The 17,155-nt window shown below is 46.1% G+C and overlaps 1 protein-coding gene across 1 annotated transcript in view; it reads left to right on the top strand.

The window, feature by feature from the left end:
- XRN1 (5'-3' exoribonuclease 1) overlaps positions 1-17,155 on the top strand; it is a 1,308,150-nt gene that overhangs the window by 151,126 nt on the left and 1,139,869 nt on the right. Inside the window, exons 5-6 of the mRNA XM_086943712.1 lie at positions 934-1,044; positions 14,163-14,248. Of these exons, the coding sequence (XP_086799838.1) occupies positions 934-1,044; positions 14,163-14,248 (197 nt within the window). The remainder of the gene's footprint in view (positions 1-933; positions 1,045-14,162; positions 14,249-17,155) is intronic.

Below are 17,155 nucleotides of genomic sequence, written 5' to 3'. Positions count from 1 at the left end.
ACAAGTAGCTAACAATTACTATGCTTGAGAATCTGGATGAGAGATTGAAATGCTGATTAGACAAAATAGACCTAGTCAAGTGAGCAACACCTATCTAAATTAGACCTAACCAACCGTGGATCAGTCATACATTTACCATTCACTTAATGTGAATATAAGTTCTCTAATACCAGCACACCTCCATTACTAACAGGGAAACTGGGAGTTCGCAGCAAAATGGACATACAGATTAACCGTAAACTCTTCCTCTTCAGCATTCTTAGTACAAGGAAACTACCATTATTATTAAATAGAGCCCCACTCCATGTGGTAATTTCTCCCCCACCTTTCGATTTTGAGGCACAAGAATTATTGTTCTCAGTTCTCTGATGTTAAATGTATAGCATGTAGAATGACGACCTGGATGCCCTCAAATTGCGCAATAGTATCTACTTTATTTTTCTTGACCAATTGTTTAATGGTTCATTTATCAAGTAGCCATTTTAATCTGAGTTACATCAGAAAGTCTTGTAAAAATGTGTTTTTGGTATCAATATACTCGGTTCTGTGGCAGTGGTGGAGAACCATTGGAAAAGTTAAGAAGCATATTACATTTTACTGTTGCGAAGTTGGCAAGCAGCAACTAAAGTGTGCTCAAATTTAGACCTCCACAGATTGAAATAAAACTCCATTGTTCATGAATTACATTTTTTTTTTACATTTTCTGAGCTTCTTATTTTAGAGGCAGGTGTATTTATTATTGAAGTACTATGAGTTCAAAATTATTTCCTCATTGAGGTGTAAAGTCTATGGGATAGATAGAGTTGGTTTGATTTCTTGTGTCCTACTTTCTTGCTGGTTTTCAGTTTGGAATGTTTTCTCTTTCATTTATGTATCTTACTCTGACACTACTATACATTTTAGTTTCTGAACAGTTTCTTTTTGTGTTTGCAGACTCCTGGCGAAGGAGAGCACAAAATTATGGAATTTATCAGATCAGAGAAAGCAAGTCCAGATTATAATCCAAACACAAGGCACTGTCTTTATGGTTTAGATGCCGATTTGGTAAGTAAGGATTTAAAATGTATGTTCTGCATACATTTTTACATTACAGAATAAAAAATATTGAGCTTTTATAAGGACATTAAACCTAAAACGTTCTGTTCATGTATTTTGATAATAGACTGAGCAAGTTAAATGCCGGTGTTTCATGGTTAGTTTTTTCACACATTTGTATATATCGATACCCTGGACCTATACTGTGCCTCTTTGCCTTTATATGTATTCTTTACCCATTATTTTTCCCTTTTCTCTCCTGTTATGCATTTCTTAATAATATTTTCCTTTTGTTACTGTATCTTCTCCGTCTAAAACTCACACTATTTTCAATCTCGCACCTCTATATTTTTGTTTGTCTCGAAGTTTTTTTGTTGTTTTCTTAGATTTAACAATATAACATTGGGAAGCCAACCTTTACCTCAATGATAGCACACTATGAAACAATCCAAGTTTCACAGTTTTCCATTTTGCAGTGAAATGTAAGTTTCAGAACATTAAAATTCCATGGTGCTTGCAGTTTCCTTTGCCTGGAAATGCATCTGAGTTAAGGAAGGGATATACATTGCACTAGTTCACTGCATCCTCTTTTACAAGTGCAGAAACAAAAGTACTATTTATCTGGCACATAGACTCAAATGATTTCACTAGAGAATTTAAAAGTAGAGATTCAAGTTTCCAGCATCCAAGTTAGAAAAACGATATCAACAGATAGAATAATTTATTGTATCGACACCACTAGAGCCACTGTTTATCAACCAGATTAGGTAGGATTGCAGTAAATCTGTCTAGATGTACCTTCTGCAGCGCTGTTTGTCCAAGAATGATGGCCTAGGGACCGCTTCATAATATTAGCACAAGTTCAACTTTTTAATGCAGGATCATGCCTTCTGTTGTACAATTAAGCCTTGTGAGTGAGGTAGGAAGTGGAAGTGCATTCACAGCTGACTTCTTAGCGGACAATAACCTCTTAAAAGCCAACATTTCAGCTACCTGAAAGTTGAAACAAGCCAGACTTTGTCTAGTGGGTCATGCTTAATTACTCCCATGCTCCTGAAGGATCCCAAAGTTGGTTATGCTCCAGCGTGACGAGCTCTAGTTTGGCCATGGCTCAGACCCTAGCTATAGTGGTATCCTGCATGTGTATGGGTGAGACACAAAGCTCTCTGTAGTTTCTGCCATAAAAAACACAAAGCCGAATTGGCATGCTCTTTGTTACCCACTAATTTTCATCCCTTCAAGGGAGACCAATACTTCTTTTAGATTGCAGAGACCATTACCTTTTCTGCCTCCTATAAAGGCTGGATTTATAAAAGTTTCCTTCCAGACAGTGTCTACTTTTAATTATTAGTAGGAAATTACATTTCAGGGTAAAATAAAAAAACTTTTCAAAAAGAGACTTTCCTTGCTTTTATTAGTGTGGGTAGGGCATCTGCATCGTATAAATTCAGTATGCGAGTCATTTGTTTTTTCAGTGTAGGACAGTGCCCTTTTTGTATGGTCACCCCCCACTTTTTGCTCCAATGCTGATGGTAATGACTGAAAGTGCACTGGGTCCTGCTAACGCTGGCCAGCGCTGTCTCCCTAAAACTGATACATGTGAATTGGTGACCCCAATTGGAAAGGGCTTTTCACCCCCCCCCCCTTATAAGTACATAGTATATGGTACCAGTGGTTCCCAGCGCATGGGAGTAAAAGAGATCACCTGGCCAGAAGCACTGTTTGCACCTCCCTGAGTGACCTAAGTAAACAGATGACAGCAGGTCTGCCATTGCAGACTGCAGTTGCAATGCAAACCGCTCGAATTCGACTTTGCCCTCACCATGTGTGACAAGGTCAAAACACTATTTTTTAATATATGCCTGTCACCCTTAAGGAACCTTTTCAAAGAAAATCCCCGTCCCTTCCTAGTGAATGGTGGTTTTCAAAGTTGCATAATCTTTTGGGGACTGTTTGTGTCAGAACATAGTTCAATCTGAATATGCAAGACTGTTTTCTTAGATACAACAGATAAAAACACACAGTTTTGTAGGAAAAATCTAAATAATGTCCATTTTATTGCTTGTAGTACAGGTCTCTAATATTCAGTAAATTTATTTCACCCATCTTGTATTAGTCATTAAGTAGCTTGGTCTAACTTAGAAACCTCCACTTCTATTGAATCAGCTGATATTGTGCCACAAAGTTTTCCTTTCTCCTCTCATTGTGAGAGAATGATCCATCCTGAAGCATGAAAAAGAGCATTTTGGAAGCAAGTGCATGAGCTTCTGATGATGGTGACCTAGCTCAGGCTATTAGAACCATACACATGATCGTGTAACAGAGCTGGTCTTCAAAGGCCCAGAGACTTTATAGTTTTCCACAGACCCCATCAACTACTCCCAAATCGAAAGGATGTCCCCAACAGAAACATTATCAATGTGGTCCTCAGATCAATGTGTGTAGATGTCTCTATGGTCTGCATCTTGTTTCAGGATTCACTTCTCTCTAAATCAAGGCTTGAAAGAGCATATGTGACAGAACTGGTCATTTCTGATGAAAGGGTCATGATTGAAGACTCTAGCAAATCGGATGGCTTTCAGGTCCTCTAAGACTGTTACTACCAAACCACCCTTCAGTAAGTACCTCATCCATGATGTCTACTTAGTGGGTCGCATGCTTCCTTATGTTCAATCTGGAAAGAAATACAGTTGAAACCTTAGGTGGCTGAGGCCTTGAAGTTATCAAAACCCTGGGTTTATTCAAGTACACAGTTCTTTCACAAAACCTTTGCTGATTTTCAAGTTCCACAATTAACCATATTGTTTCCTTCCAGATGACTGACTAGCATGGACTATCTCTGCTTGGTAAAATTTGGTAGTCAACATAGAATTACTTTTTTTAAATTTATTTTTAATTAAAACCTTTATTTTTGCATTTTCATCTTAAGTAACAAACATTACAGGTGTCATTGAAACAAGGAAAGGAGAAGACGTATTAAGGGGACGCAACACAGAGGACCATAAACATTACATATTTCGACAGGTTGTGCATTCTTACCGATCATCCTGTGGTAACAGTTTCCGGCATAACAATCACATGAATCTTTACATACATATCATAATGACAGGTGAATATTGAACAAGAAAAATGCAAAGGCAAGGCAGCATTATAAATTACCATGTATGCTTATCCGTGGATATGAGGAAGAATCAGTTTCATACATAATGCGTCCGGGCACACTTTAGGAGTAGTCCATCAGAAAAGACAATGCAATGAGGGTCCATGCACAGTGAAGGTGTACTAAGGGATAACATTTAGCCATGTTTCTGTGAGGAGTTAGTACCCATAAGTACTGCCTATAAAGCGTAATTAAACAACAACGTCTGGCAGAGTAGTGTCCGATCCCTCTGCATCCCTTAAAAGGAGATAGCCTTGTAATGGGCCCCAAATATCTCTAGGCCTAGAGGCAGCATCTCAACATAAACATTGGATTGCTCCTGACAGTAAAGTAGATCACCTAACCAAGTCTTGAATTTCGGAGCCCGCCCTCTGTCCCAGCGACATGCTACTCTGCGCCAGTAATAAGGACAGCACCAAGAACTTGCAGTGTGAGTTGGGTATCTGTGCAGTGTAGCCTAAAAGAGCCACCCATGGGTCCCTCGTCAGCATGTTGCTCGTTATTTTCCCCAATGCCACAGGAACCTGTTTCCAGAAGCCCTGCACCCCGGGGCACTCCCACGCCAGATGGAGAAAGTCAGCCTCCGGTCTCCCACACCTTTCACAGCAATCATTGTCAGATAAGTTGAACCTAAATTTCTTGGCCGGAGTATAATACAGACAATGTAAAAACTTGTAGTGTATAACTCTGAGTCTAGAGCAGAGGTCTTCAAACTTTTTGATGCCGAGACCCCCTTGTAAAAGCTTTTTAGGTGTAAGGACCCCCTTCTGACAAAAGTTTCTAGAAACTGGTACTCCTCATCATCAACTTTTGACAACCATAAATGCGCCTGTTAGACCTCATCACATCCCTCCATCATTCATCCACCCACACTTTCACACATCCATCCATCCACCCTTTCATCCTTCCATCCATACATCCTTCATCCATCCACCTTTTCATCCTTCCATCCATACATCCATCCTTTACCCATCCACCCTTCCTTCCATCCACCCACCTTTTCACACATTCATCCATCATTCATCCATGCAACCTTTTATCCATTCATACATCCATCCACCCTTTCATCTTCCCATCCTTCATCCACCTACCCTTTCATCCTCCCATCCATACATCCATCCTTCACCTATCCACCCTTTCATCCATCCATCCACCCACACTTTCATCCATCCATCTACCCACGATTCATCCCCCCACCTTTTCACACATCCATCCATCCATCCATCATTCATCCATCCACCCTTTCATCCATCCTTCATCTGTCCACCCTTTCATTCTTCCATCCATACATCTATCCTTCACCAATCTATCCTTCATCCATCCACCCTTTCATCCTTCCATCCATACATCCATCATTCATCCATCCTTTCATTCATCCATCCACTCATCATTGATCCACCCACCTTTTCACACATCCATCCATCCATACATCCATCATCCATCCACCCATCCTTTACCCATCCACTCTTCCTTCCATCCATCCACCCATCATTCATCCACCCACCTTATCACACATCCATCCATCATTCATCCATGCAACCTTTTATCCATTCATACATCCATCCACCCTTTCATCCTCCCATCCATCCATTATTCATCCATCCACCCTTTCATCCTCCCATCCATACATCCATCCACCCTTTCATCCTCCCATCCATACATCCATCCACCAACCCTTTCATCCATCCACCCATCATTCATCCCCCCACCTTTTCACACATCCATCCATGCATCATTCATCCATGCAGCCTTTCATCCATCCATCCTTCATCCGTCCACCCTTTCATTCTTCCATCCATACATCTATCCTTCACCAATCTATCCTTCATCCATCCACCCTTTCATCCTTCCATCCATCATTCATCCATCCACCCTTTCATCATCCACCCATCTTTTTACACATCCATCCATCATTCATCCATCCACCCTTTCATCCATCCTTCCGTTCACCCTTTCATTCTTCCATCCATACATCTATCCTTCACCAATCTATCCTTCATCCATCCACCCTTTCATCCTTCCATCCATACATCCATCATTCATCCATCCACCCTTTCATTCATCCATCCACCCACCTTTTCACACATCCATCCATCCTTCAGCCTTTCATCCATCCATCCACCCATCATTCATTCACCCACCTTTTCTGTGCCTCTCTCATGGGGGAGGGGAGGGGGGGTCAGTATCTCTCTGCGTCTCTTCTTCTTTCCCACTCAAGGGAGGGCATCTCTGTGTCTCCTTGCTGGGGGCGGGGGACGTGTCACGGGACCCACAGCTCCAGGTGCAACATCCATTGAACTCAAAGAGCTAAGCTACAGCCACTCCCCCAGCCCCCCCCCCCCCCCATTTGCCCCCCCCCCAGCTCGTGTATGTGAGCCCAGCTGTAACAGCTTCAGGGACACACACACAGTCACACACAAGTACTTGAGAGGTCTTTAAAAGACCTTTTACTTGTTAATGAGGCGTTGATGTTTTTCACACCTCGGTGTGAATTAGGCCTCCGCCGTGAGCACCCTCAGCCCAATGCCAGGAACTGCACTCTGCAGAATCTGCGACCCCCTTCCCAGGACTCCACGACCCCCCTGGGGGTCGCGCCCCACAGATTGAAGACCGCTGGTCTAGAGGAAATCTGTGAGGTCTGAAGGCAGCAATATTCTCATTGTTATTCGGAAATCTCCTCACCTAACTCTACGGACCATCGTGTACGCCCTGAGGTTGAGACCACCGCTCGCTGCATACGTATACTATTATACAGCTGTGATACCAAATGTTTACTATCTGGAGAGCCAAGCAGTAGGTGCAGAGGCACTAGATTAGCCGGCTCCTGTGGAAAATCAGGGAGAACTGTCGGCATGCCTGGTCGTAGGTGAACATATAAGAAATAGTCTACAGGAGAAGGATGCTCATCGTGAAAGAAATGATCTGTAGAGCGAAATATGCCGTCCTTGAACGAATCACCCCAGGTGACAATATTGACCCGAGCACATAGCTTGTGAAATCCCGTTTCCTTCAGCAGTGGTATACTGGGATGATAGGTCAGTGACAACCGTGAAGAGTATAGCAACGGAGAACCTGATATGGCTATGATGCGATGCCAGGCATCCACCATGCCAGTGACCGTTGTAGGTGGCGTCACCCGTGTCCGAGCAGGAGCATTTATTATACCAGACAGTAAAATAGGGTCCGCAAGCCAGTCCTCCGTGGCACCTTGCGGCATAAACCGGTGGGGGATGGACTCAATAGTACGCATAATGTGCTTGTGCATTTAGGAAATACATCTCAAAGTCGGGTATGTCAAACCCACCTTGGGTAGAAGGCCTCGTCAGAATAGACCATTGGAGCCGTGGCTGCTTTCCTCTCCACAACATGCGCAACAGTTCAGTGCGGAAGGTTTTAAAAAAATAGGAGCCAGGATAATAGGGAATATCCTTGAATAAATAGAGAAATTGCGCAAGGACCACCTTTTATGATGAGAGAGGTCCAGCCCGCAAATGAGAGGGGGAGGTGCATCCATCGAGTAATATTATCTGCCAGTTTCGTAATAGCTGTACCATAATTGAGCCATATAGTGGCTTCTCTGTCTGCAGTCAGCTGAATTCCCAAATAGCGCAGATCAGTGCCACACCACTCCAGTGGGAAATCCAGCGCAAATCGATCAACCACGGGTGTTAGGGGAAAAACTGAGACTTACTCCAGTTGATATTAATCCCGGATAATCTACCAAACACGAGAAATTCTCGCAAGATGGAGTAATGTCATCTGCGTAAAGGTATATCAAAATTTGCATCATGCAGCAACGAAACGCTAGCTCACGATGGTGCTGGCGAAGTTTAGAGGCTAGTGGTTTTACGGCTTTGGCAAAAAGTAGCAGGGACAACGGGCAGCCTTGCCTCATGCCCCTTGTGATAGGGAGTGCCGGGGATAGATGCCCATTGATCAACACCTTAGCAGTGGGCTGCTGATATAACAATTGAACCCAAGTGAGGAACAAGGTAGGGAAGCCCATGCGTTTTAAAACTCTGATTAATTCCACTCCCCTGAATCGAATGCCTTGGTGGCGTCTAAAAAAACTGCGGCCAGTGGGAAGTCGGGGGCAACATTCTGTACCAGAGAAAAAAGGGTGCAAAGATTGTGGCTCGTGGCCCTACCTGGGTCAAATCCCAATTGATCAGGTAGGATGAGTTTATCCAATAGGAGAGTTATTAGCCAGCAATTTGGCCAGTATTTTTGTATCACAATTTATAAGGGAAAGGGGCCTGTAGGAATCGCATACCTCCGGGGCCTTTCCTGGGTTCAAAAGAGAAGTGATCAGTGCTTCGCGCATTGAAGGGGGAAGTATTCCCCTCTCAAGAGATTCCTCATAGAGTTCCCTAAGGACCGGAGCCATGATATCTATGTATTACTTATAAAATTCAGCAGGGATGCCGTCCAGGCCGGGTGCCTTCCCATTTTTAAGCTGCATTATCACCTCCTGAACGTCTTCTAATTCAAATGGTAGGTAGAGGAACTTTCTTTGTGTATCACTTAGCCATCCAAGCGCAATGTCCCCTAAAAAGCTATCCGTATCAAGTGATCTACTACATTGTGTGGTGTATAGCGCAGTATAGTGAGATGTAAAGGCATGACGTATGTGGGGTGTGTCTCGATGAACAATGCCACCCGGACCCTTTACCTCTAGGATATGAGTAGAGAAGCGTGGGAGTCTGATCACCTCTGCTAGAGCTCTCCCTGGTCTCTCCCCCCTCCATACCTTCGAGCTACCCAATACCGTCCTCTAAATTTAGTCTCGCGTGCTGCAGTTTCTTCGTAATCTGACAGTTTCTCCCGAAAATCAGTCTGCACCTGGCCTGTCTCCCCATCCGCACCTCAAACCCTCTTAAATCCCGTTCCAACACCCTGAGTCGTGTTAGTATATCCTTGAGTACACCAATACTCTTTGCCATACAGTATCCTCGTATTGTGACCTTAAAGGCCTCCCAGACGGTCTCCACATTGTCCACCGAGCTCTTGTTCCTTAAGAGAAAGTCTTGTATCTCTTCCCCCAGCTCAGTATGAAATACTGTGTCCAATAAAGCAGTAGGCTGTAACCGCCAGCTAGGCCTAGGTGTGTCGTAACCTGGAAGCGTAAGTATTAGTTTAAAGGGACAATGATCAGAAAAGGTCCTGGCTAGGTGGAGCACCTTCTGGTTGTAGTAAATACAAGACAGAGTACCCCACTATCCACAGGGAACAGGGTACAATGACAATGTAGTCAAAGAGGATTTTTAATTTATCTTCTTGCAACAAGAAATTTTACTTTTATAAAACATTAAAAAGATTGTGAACGTTTACTTTTAGTGTGGAACTCCTTATCTAAAAAAACTTTATTTACCTTTATAAATATTTCTTTTTCATGCCCTTATAAGGAATGTCTGCATGATTGGCTAGAACCCATTTAGTGCACACACCAGACTCAGTTTAGCGTTCACCCAGGGATTCCTCTTTGACTGCACCCTCTGGTTGGCCTGGCTCCATCCCCTGGCGAGGAGACAATAGTCCAAGCGCGCCCAGGTCCCAGCATGTGCCGTAAAATGCGTGCTTTCTTTGACCAGTGGGTGGGTGTATCGCCAACTGTCGATCAGTCCCCCCTCCTCCATTATGCCCTGAAGGGACGCCTGAGAGTTAGTATAATGATGTGGGGAGACGTTAGACCGATCCAGAACTGGATTAATTGCTACGTTAAAGTCGCCACCCCAAATTGCATGAGTGGACCCTACTCCTACTACCATGCCCTGTATGTTGTTAAAGAAATAAGGTGTGTCAACATTGGGGCCATGGCAGTTAACTATAGTCACAGAATCTCTACCTAGGCGACCCCATATTATCACATAACGTCCCTGTGCGTCAGTGAAGACACAGGCCAATGCGAAGGGAGTTCGCTTCTTAATCAGGATAACTGTGCCACGAGCATTCGACGAATATGAAGAAAAAAATCTGCCATCTGCCCACTTGCTAGCAAAGGTACCCGGGGATCGTGGGTCTCCTGGAGCAGCGCTACATTTATCTGCTGCAGATCTAAATATGCTAATATCTGCCTGCGTTTTCTCGGATCTCCCAGACCCCTGACATTCCAGGATAGTATATTCACAGAGTCTCTATCCGGTCCATCCCCCATGTTCTGTCATGTTAGAATAACTGTTAAAGCGCCACTTCATACTGTACTACAACCGGATAACATGAGAAGCACCATAAAAAAACCACAAGCCCTCAGTTGCGTCTAACAAAGTATGTCAATCCAACCCCTCACCGCCCCCACCCACTGAAGCACCCCAATCATGCCAGTACTAAACGTCCCACCCCCCTCCCATATACCCAGTAACCAAACTCATGTCATAAACTTAAACAGTCAGTGACCAGGTCTCGTGTGAGACAAAAATGAAAAAGGGGGATCACCCGTTGGGGTGGATATAAACAACTAGGTGGTCCACTGGTAACCCTTTGCCCACCTGGGAATGTCTGCCATGTCAAGCACATCCCCTAGTAGACAACAGGGGTGCCTGGTCATCTTCGTTTGTCCTGCCTACTTGCAACATTTCCTTCAACCAATCCATTGTATGCCCCGTCATGTCATACTTCGTTTGTTAGAGGCATTTTCCATTCAGTTGCAGGGCGTCCTTTTACTGTTCGTAGGAAATGACCTGCCAAGCAGCCAAAGTTTTCAGTCCGATGATGGCGACTGCGATCTCGGAGACCACGCCTGGGCGGAGGTTGTAGCAGCCCATTTCTTAACTTGTTTAAGGAAGTCTTCGGCCTGCTAGGGCTTGACGTCGAACATTTGCTTGCCTTGATAAGTGATCCGGAGGTGTGCTGGATAAAGAAGGGCATAGTCAGTTTGAGCCTGCCACAGTTTTTGTTTCACTTGCAGGAATTTGCGCCGTTCCTTCTGTACATGCGCGGTAAAGTGGGGATACATCGTGAATGAAACCCCTTCATAATGAGCTGCTTCCGTTACCTGGCTACCCTAAGGCCACATCGCGATCTCTATAATTCAGCAAGCTTGCTATGATGGGACGGGGGTGCCACCCGGCGGAGGTCTCGGTCCAACAGAGCGATGGGCTCTTTCAACAATGAAGTGTGGAGACAACAATTCCACCCCTACGACCTCCAATAGCAATTTTTCGATGTACTGTTCCAGCCTGCCTGTGTTGGTGCTCTTCGGGATGCCTATCACTCGGATGTTATTTCTCCGGCTTCGCGCCTCAATGTCCTCATTTTTCACTGGCTATTATTTTTCGCAGCTTGTCCATTTGCGTGACGGTGTTGCGGAGGCTGCTTATGGTATCCTCAGTCTCAGATATGCGATGTTCTGCTTCCTTAAGTCCCGTCTCATGGCCTTCGAGCTTATGGGCCATCGCATCCATGCGTGTAGAAAGGGTATCCCATCATATCAGCCTTATTTGCAAACCCCTGCCTCACTTTCTGTAGGATTGCCTGCATACCATCACCCGGTGCAGAATGCGAGTCCTGTGTTGAGCACTCCAGGCCAGTATCCACCTCTGTGGCCTGCTGTCGTGGGTCCTTTTTCCCCTCAAATGTGAGGCGCGGCTGGCGCTTATCAGGTTTGCCCATTGCGCCTTAATAACAGTATGCTCCCAATGTAGACGCAATAAGGCCAATGGTGGCGATGGGAGGGGAGGTCCAGAAATGTCGGTCATCACGCCCCTAGTACAGTCTTCAGGGGGCCACCCAGTATGTGCAGTTTAGGCAAGCTGTACCCTCGTCCCCAAGTCTTCGATGCCCAGAAGTTGTATCCGCAAGATTCAGGGGACACACAGGAGCCAACTCAGTAGGTGCAGGATCCCTACCATGCGATGAATCGCTTCCTCTTGCTGCTCGAGGAACACTGCCCTAGACCCTCGCCCCAGGTTTCAGGATGAAGTCTGAGCGCTGTATAGTAGCGCTGCGTGTTCTCAGTTTTGTGGCGCTTCCTGCGGTGTAGTGCCTCTGGTGTGCCTCTCTCGGGTATACTATGCGCTTTACCAACAGGTGTCAGCAGCACTATCTAGTTATGGCCGCCACCTATGGCCGATCCGCCACCCGTGTGGGGCCCCTGGCTCAACAACTGCCCAGCCCTTTTCTCGCAGTCTGCCTCCTCTCAGCGCAGTCAACGATACCCCCATTCGATAATCTTGCTGCGCTGCTATTGCAACCAACAGCGCAAGGTAGTCAGCCAGCTCCCAGGATGTGTGGTGCATAAAGGCCTTTCCTTCTGCCTCAAGTCCCTGATGCCCCAGCAGTGGCGCCAGCAAGTTTCAGGGGATACTAATGGGCTATCACCGTTGTTGCTAGATCCGTCTTTCCTCGCGTGGGAAAACACTTCGCACCGCCTCAAACCCTCACCTCAGGGCTTAAAATGACTATTGGGCGCTGTTTGTTAGCGTCGCATGTCCTTCATTTGCAGCGATTCTTATAGTAGAGAGTCTCTTGCGTGCCGCTTCTATGCACACCCGGTACAAAAGGGGGTGGTGATGGACGGAGCATCTGAATCAATCAAACACTCACACATGGGAACAGTCCATAAGTGTGGCAGGGTGTGGCAGGGTATGCTCAGACGTGAGTCCCTTGCTCACTTTGCCACTGGATTCAAGCAAGCCGGGCTGAAGACTGCTGGAATGCCAGAAACCGGTCCTCGGAAGCTTGTTTCCGGTCCAGGGAAGACATGGCTTGGCAGTTCGGGCTGGACTGTTCCCATGAGGCACAGGGTCAGACTGATTTGCATATAGCCATGTCTGAACTGGGGTGGCAGAGTGGGCTAAAGAACAGTGATGGATTAAACCCAGATCTTTTGACTGGGTGTGAGTGTTTGATTCAGATGCGCCGTCCATCACCATCCCCTTTTGTACCGCTTTTGGCCGCCATAAGTGTGGCAGGGTATCCTCAGACGTGAGTCCCTTGCTCACTTTGCCACTGGATACAAGCAAGCCGAGCTGAAGACAGCTGGAATGCCAGAAACCGGTCCTCGGAAGCTTGTTTCGGGTCCAGGGAAGACATGGCTTGGCAGTTCGGGCTGAACTGTTCCCATGAGGCACGGGGTCAGACTGATTTGCATATAGCCATGTCTGAACTGGGGTGGCAGAGTGGGCTAAAGAACGGTGATGGATTAAACCCAGATCTTTTGACTGGGTGTGAGTGTTTGATTGATTCAGATTCTCCAGCCATCACCACCCCCTTTTGTACCGCTTCTATGCACACCGCACGAGTCCCAGGGAAGCGCCGAATGCTCACATCAATTATGGCCATCACCTATGGCCGATCTGCCACCCGTGTGAGGCCTTAAGCTGCCCGGATGCTAACACACAGGCCACATATTTACAGCGTATCTAGTGGGACCCTCTACATCTCTGAGAGGTCTAAGCTCGCCTCTCTTGCTCCCATGCAACTCACCGCACCACCTTCGCTGTCCGTGTGGCGCAGCGGCCCTGCCACTACGTGGACGCTGCGGTTCTTGCGTTGCAACCGCGCCCGCCAGACAGCTCCACACTGTACAAGGTCACGGTTCGAGCACTCACTTCGGGACCCGTACTGAAACCTTTCGTCAATGAATCGCCTGCAGACTGAGCTCGCAGATGCCTCAAGCGTTGGGCTTCACTTGCCGTCGGTTTTCCGGGCAATGACAGTCATGAAGACGAGGATAATTACAGGATTACTTTACCAGGCTGCGGGATCCTCACACCACTGTGGCCATTCAGCTCGTGCGCCACCTAACGCCCCCTAACATAGAATTACTTCTCATCACTATTTGCATGTATAGAGAAACTTACACTTGTCCAACTCAAATCTCCATTTTTGTTCATGAACCTTTGACATCCACTTGTATTTCTTGTTTTCAAAAAGTGTAATCTTTATTTTTCTACTAATTTTTTTCAGGTTAAGTTTCAAGTATAGATGTTATTAAAAAAGTATTTAAACATGTTTTTTACTTCAACAGATCATGCTTGGTTTAACCAGTCATGAAACTCATTTCTCGCTTTTAAGAGAAGAAGTTCGATTTGGTGGGAAGAAAAATCAAAAAAGGTAAACTGGAATTCAACACCATGCATATCCGAGTTCAAAAAACGTTTATATTTAGTAGTCTATGAGTCTACCTGAAAAGCACTGTTTCAGATGCAATTACTACATTTATTTGTGCTAGCCATTCAAAAATGTGGATGTTTAGTCGAACATATGTCCCCATTTATCAGTGGTATCATTAGTTGATACAAATACATATTTTTCTGATTCCCTTTGTAAATTTGCGTGCACATATACAACCTTTATCACATCATATTTGGGTGAAAAGTGCAGTACTTCTTCTTTATTTTTTTATTTTTCCTGTTTAACTTTTTAATATCTGCAGGGGCTGGTTGTTACAGTATAACTACACTATGCAATAAATATAGATAAGCTAGCTTTAATATGAAACCTCTGTAGGTAGTTGGGCTTCTCTTTGCAGATGCCCCCCGCCCCACTTTTTGCTCCTATTTGAACGGTTAGATGCTCTTTTTCGACTCTGACAGTGCACTGAAGCCTGCTAACCAGGCTCCAGTGTCTCTGTCCTTCCCCCAAAGTGAAATGCTTAATTGTAACCAAGTTGGGAAGGACTTTAGCACCCCTGTGAGTCCCTGGTAAATCGTACTTATGGTATGCATGGCATGGGTCCTAAAGAGGGTCCCTATGAGATGCAGCTTATATTATGCCACCCAAGGGGATCAACACAAAAACGCATGGAGACTGCAGGGTGCATTATAATACATGTGAGGACATATCTGCATGAGCATATAGGCCGCTATGATGTCTCGTTTCATTGCTAGATATGGCAAGTGATCAGGCAGCCATCTTAAGGACATATCCTGGGCACTGGTCATTCAGAGTTACCAAGCACCATTGATAGCTGGGTATCAGGTACCTTGTGTTAATAAATCTGTATGATGCCAGTACTTGATTTGTTGTGACATGCACCCAGAGGGCACCTTAGAAGTGCCTCCTGAAAACCTACTAATCCTCCAGTGTGCTGACTAACTGGTATTTCTCAGCCTGTCACCACAGACTAGTTTCTGACCCTTGTAGGTGAGAGCCCGCACTCTGAGGTCCGAAACAATGCCTGCTCAGGCGGAAGTAGATCACAACTCTTCCAGCAGGGTGGCTAGTGAATTAGAATACCAAGGCCAGAGACTTCAAAGCCTCTGCTGCCTTTGAAATGCATCAACGACTTCCCCCAGACCTGGCGAATGTCACTGCCTGCCCTGTGGCCCATTTGAGCATGCGGGAAATTAGTCAGTTGGCATGTTGCTGTGTGTGAGAAAGTGCCATTTTTCTTGCCTTGGAATGCCCCACTTTTTTTCTGAACTGCTGATGTGCTTTGACTGAGTGTGCCCTGGGTTTCTGCCAACCAGGTACCCAGGGCCTGTGTTCCTTCCCTAAAACTGTGCTGAAACTAAAAACCCAATTGGCATCCCTGGCCACTTGTCAGCCCCTAGTAAATGGTACCCTAGGTACCCAGGGCATGGTGACCAGAGAAGATCCTTGAGGGCTGCAGCACTTATTGTGTCACCCTCAGGGGCCCTGTACCCTGGCACCCACACACTGCCTTTGCAGGCTGAGTACAGAACTAAACCAAGAGTCGACATGGCACGCATCCCTGTGTGCCATGCCCACATAACCCACTGCCCTAGCATACTTCAGTCACCCCTCTAGCTGGGTGCCTTATGCCTGAGGTGTGGGCACAGGTGCATGCACCCTGTGCTCCTACAGTACCCAGGGCCATTCCTGGACACTGTAAGTGCAGTGATGCCATTAAGAGTATATGGTGCTGGGAGGTTGTCATTACGAAATCCACACAAAACAGGTGATGGACAGAATGTGGATCAATGTCACACATTCACCCCAGTCCAAAGATCTGGGCCCAAATCCACCGTTTTTTTGCACTCCACACCACCCTGGGTTAGACAATGGCGATATGCAAATCAGCTCTGACCCTGTGCCCCATGGGAACAGTCCAGTCCGAACTACAAAAGCCATGTCCTTCCCAGAACGGAATCAAGCATCCGAGGACCGGACCGGTTTCGAGGTAACACCTCTCATTAGCCCGGCTAGCTTGACTCCAGTGGTGTGGAGTGCCTGGGACCCACGTCTGAGCATCCCCAGGGCACTTATGGCGGTATTGCAAACAAAACAGGTGATGGACAGAATGTGGATCAATGTCACACATTCACCCCAGTCCAAAGATCTGGGCCCAAATCCATCGTTTATTTGCACTCCACACCACCCTGGGTTAGACAATGGCGATATGCAAATCAGCTCTGACCCTGTGCCCCATGGGAACAGTCCAGTCCGAACTACAAAAGCCATGTCCTTCCCAGAACAGAATCAAGCATCCGAGGACCGGACCGGTTTCGAGGTAACACCTCTCATCAGCCCGGCTAGCTTGACTCCAGTGGTGTGGAGTGCCTGGGACCCACGTCTGAGCATCCCCAGGGCACTTATGGCGGTATTGCAAACAAAACAAGTGATGGACAGAATGTGGATCAATGTCACACATTCACCCCAGTCCAAAGATCTGGGCCCAAATCCATCGTTTTTTTGCACTCCACACCACCCTGGGTTAGACAATTGCGATATGCAAATCAGCTCTGACCCTGTTGCCCCATGGGAACAGTCCAGTCCGAACTACAAAAGCCATGTCCTTCCCAGAACGGAATCAAGCATCCGAGGACCGGACCGGTTTCGAGGTAACACCTCTCATCAGCCCGGCTAGCTTGACTCCAGTGGTGTGGAGTGCCTGGGACCCACGTCTGAGCATCCCCAGGGCACTTATGGCGGTATTGCAAACAAAACAGGTGATGGACAGAATGTGGATCAATGTCACACATTCACCCCAGTCCAAAGATCTGGGCCCAAATCCATCGTTTTTTTGCACTCCTCACCACCCTGGGTTAGACAATG

The sequence above is a fragment of the Lissotriton vulgaris genome, chromosome 11, assembly GCF_964263255.1.
Source record: "Lissotriton vulgaris chromosome 11, aLisVul1.2, whole genome shotgun sequence".
Taxonomy (NCBI): domain Eukaryota; kingdom Metazoa; phylum Chordata; class Amphibia; order Caudata; family Salamandridae; genus Lissotriton; species Lissotriton vulgaris.
This window is presented reverse-complemented; position numbering and strand designations above follow the sequence as displayed.